Source organism: Otolemur garnettii, unplaced genomic scaffold, assembly GCF_000181295.1.
Source record: "Otolemur garnettii isolate 467f Iridium unplaced genomic scaffold, OtoGar3 scaffold00082, whole genome shotgun sequence".
In the NCBI taxonomy this organism is placed as follows: Eukaryota; Metazoa; Chordata; class Mammalia; order Primates; family Galagidae; genus Otolemur; species Otolemur garnettii.
In genome coordinates this window covers 5,805,523-5,809,021 of record NW_003852477.1, presented here as the reverse complement: position 1 = coordinate 5,809,021, position 3,499 = coordinate 5,805,523, and the positions used below count along the sequence as shown (strand labels likewise).

Genomic DNA, 3,499 nt, shown 5'->3' with positions numbered 1-3,499 from the left:
CCCAAGTAGCTGGAACCACAGGCGCCTGCCACAACGCCTGGCTATTTTTTTGGTTGCAGCCATCATTGTTGTTTGGCAGGCCCAGGCTGGATTTGAACCCGCCACCTTAGGTGTATGTGGCTGGCACCTTAGCCACTTGAGCCAGCCTTTTGTTTTGTTTTTGAATTGCTTAGTTGAGACTTTTTTTTTTTTCAGAGCTGAGATCTTGCTCTGTCACTCTGGCTAAAGTGCAGTGGCACAGTTGTAACACACTGTAACTTCAAACTCATGTGCTAAAGATATCCTTCTGCCTCATCCTCCCCAGTAGCAGGGTGCCACTGTACCTGGCTAATTTTTATAGAGATGGGGTCGCCTTATGTTGTGCAGGCTTGTCCCAAACTCCTGGCCTCAAGTAATCTTCCTACTTCAGCCTCTCAGAGTGCTGGGATTACAAGTAGGAGCTACTAGGGTAGGCCAGATAGTTTAAACCAGGGATTCTCAACCTGTGGGTCGTGATCCCTTTGGACTGTATTGAAGGTTAGCGGCATTAGGAAGGTTGAGAACCACTGGTTTAAACTCTATTATTATTATAATATTAGTAAAACCACATTGTATATTGAAAAAATCAGGTGAGGGCAGCGCCTGTGGCTTAGTGAGTAGAGCGCCCGGCCCCATATACCAAGGGTGACAGGTTCAAACTCAGCCCCGGCCAAACTGCAAACAAAAAGCTGGGCGTTGCGGCGGGTGCTTATAGTCCCAGCTACTTCAGAGCCTGAGGCAAGAGAATTGCCTAAGCCCAAGAGCTGGAGGTTGCTGTGAGCTGTGTGATGCCGCCACGGCACTCTACCAAGGGTGACAAAGTGAGACTATGTCTCTTAAAAAAAAAAAATCAAATGAGTGTAGGAACCAGAACACCGGGCTAGCAGGGACAAGCAGTGGTCTTTGAAACATACTAACGGTCTTTGAAACATACTAATGGTCTTTGAAACATATTAACAAACAGACCAGAGTTGTTTGTTAAAGACGTTAAAGACGTTGGGAGTTAGAAATTGAACAGGGGCCCAGTCTTTAAAGAGCAGACGTTGGGAGTTAGAAATTGAACAGCTGTGGAATTCCAGTGTGGGGGTTAGACTGGGGAGGAGGGAGCACAGGCCACTATCAATACATAGTAGCTGCAGAGGTTGCTTTGGGCCTTTTCCCTGACATGTAGTGGACGCCCCCCTCCTGCAAGCTTTGTGCTTACAATCCATGGTCCGGCCTGCTTCCTTGGTGATGGCATCGGCAGGTGAGCATCTGTATGTGAGTCTATTCTAATTTTTCTATTCTGTTCCATTGATCTGTCTCTTCCTCTGCAATAGCACATAGTCTTCAAATCAGGTAGACTGATTCTTCCACATAGTCTTCAAATCAGGTAGACTGATTCTTCCCATCTTATTACTTTTCAGAATTATTTTAGCTATTCTAATTCCTTTGTCTTACATAAATTTTACAATGATCTCATCTATATCTACAAAAAAAAGTCTTGTGCAGCTCGGTGCCTGTAGCACAGTGGTTGCGGTGCCAGCAACATACACTGAGGATGGTGGGGTTGAACCCAGCCTGGACAGCAATGACAACTGCAGCAAAAAATGGCCAAGTGTTGTGGCAGGCACCTATAGTTCCAGCTACTTGGGAGTCTGAGGCAAGAGAATCACTTAAGCCCAAAAGTTTGAGGTTCCTGTGAGCTGTGACACCACGGCATTCTACCGAGGGCAACATAGTGAGACTCTTATCTCAACAACAACAAAAGTATTGTGAGATTTTCGTAGGAATTGCATTAGACCTATAGATCAATTTGGAGAGAATTGACATCTTTACTATATTAGGTCTTCCCAAACATGAATGTGGTATGTGGTATGACATAAATGGTATGTCCATTTATTTAGATCTTTGACTTTTTTTCATCAGCCATTTGTGTTTTTTGTGAAGTTTTTATGTACAAATTCAGTACATATTTTATTGTATTCTGGGATATTTTCTCAGCTTACCTCAGTAGGTGACAATCTATCCCTGGTCTGCTTGATACTGGCAGGTACATCTATGCAAATGCTCATGCACACATGCCTTTCTCTCATACATCCAAAGGTAATCCCAACCAGTAGGATGTTACTGCACTGTGTGTGATGGACATCATTCGTCTGTTGTTTCCTAAATGTTGGTTATTTCACTTTCCTATCAATGACTTCTGTTGTCCTAGCAAATGGCATTGTCCACTGCAGTGCTGAGAAGGTATACCCAAGGACCTGGCAGCAACACCACTAAGGTAGACTTGTTTTGTGCTCTTCTGGGTAGGCCCTGAACGGAAGTGATGCCTCCAGGCAGGTGGTGCGCTGTTCATCCAGCTCAGGCCCAGTCTTCAAGGGAACAAGGGCGCCTCCAAATGATAAAGAAGGAAGAGGATGAAGGCTACACTTCAGTGCCAGCTGCCAGGCCTCAGACTCTCAATCGTCCTGGCCAAGAGCTGTTCCGCCAACTCTTTAGGCAGCTTCGCTACCATGAGTCTCCTGGGCCCCTAGAAACTCTAAGCCGGCTCCGGGAGCTCTGCCGCTGGTGGCTAAGGCCTGATGTTCTATCCAAGGCACAGATCCTGGAGCTGCTGGTGCTAGAGCAGTTCCTCAGCATTCTGCCTGGGGACCTCCGGACATGGGTGCAGCTCCATCATCCTGAAAGTGGCGAGAAGGCTGTGGCCTTGCTGGAGGAGCTGCAGAGGGACCTTGATGAGCCATCATGGATGGTGAGTATGATCAAGTGTGGGTGCCCAATGAACTCTGCAGCTCAGCCAGCTTGTCTAGGGGTGGAGGTGGCCCTGTGAACTGTCAGCCTCGCAGAATTAAGGAATGCCTTCCCTTCTCATTTCCTTGGTACCTGAGAAGCTGAGGATTGGACCCTGAGCCATGGACTCGTGAGTGGGTAGCCTTCCTGAAGGAGCATCAGCTCCAGCTAGGGTCCACAATGTCCATAAAAAACTATTCTTTGGACACAGTGGCTTATAGTATACAAACTCCATCTTTACATCTTATCTAATTTGACAGGAGACTGACCATTGCCTTATAAATGTTGGGCATTGGGGCAGCACCTAGAGTCAGGACTCTTGGCTTCTGAGCGGGAGAGTACATGTTAAAACCCAGAAAGGCAGTCTGCATGTCCTGTGTTGCTTCTTTCAGTAAGCTTTTGAAGATCTGTTCGGGGGATAAGGGTGGGGGAAAGGATGGGCATAGTACTGAGGGGCAGCCCTAGGCTGGAAAATTGGAAGACCTCAGTTTTAGATGTCATTTCAAACTTTCAGTGTCCATGGACACATTGTTTTAGCTTTGAGAGCTTCTATTCAATGAGAAGAAAATGCAGAAATGATCTAACTATAATGTTCAGTAAATATTTGAGTGCCTGTCATATGCCTGGCTCTAGCAGAGTGGACAGTCCCAGGCCTGGTAGTAGAGCCGTGGAAAGTCAGTTAAGTGCATTCTTTTTTTTTTTTTTTTTT

The 3,499-nt window shown here is 46.3% G+C and overlaps 1 protein-coding gene across 1 annotated transcript in view; it reads left to right on the top strand.

The window, feature by feature from the left end:
* The window catches only part of ZNF445 (zinc finger protein 445), a 17,843-nt gene that overhangs the window by 4,683 nt on the left and 9,661 nt on the right, over positions 1-3,499 (top strand). The window contains exon 2 of the mRNA XM_012808030.2: positions 2,311-2,752. Within this exon, the coding sequence (XP_012663484.1) occupies positions 2,327-2,752 (426 nt within the window). The 5' untranslated portion in view covers positions 2,311-2,326. The remainder of the gene's footprint in view (positions 1-2,310; positions 2,753-3,499) is intronic.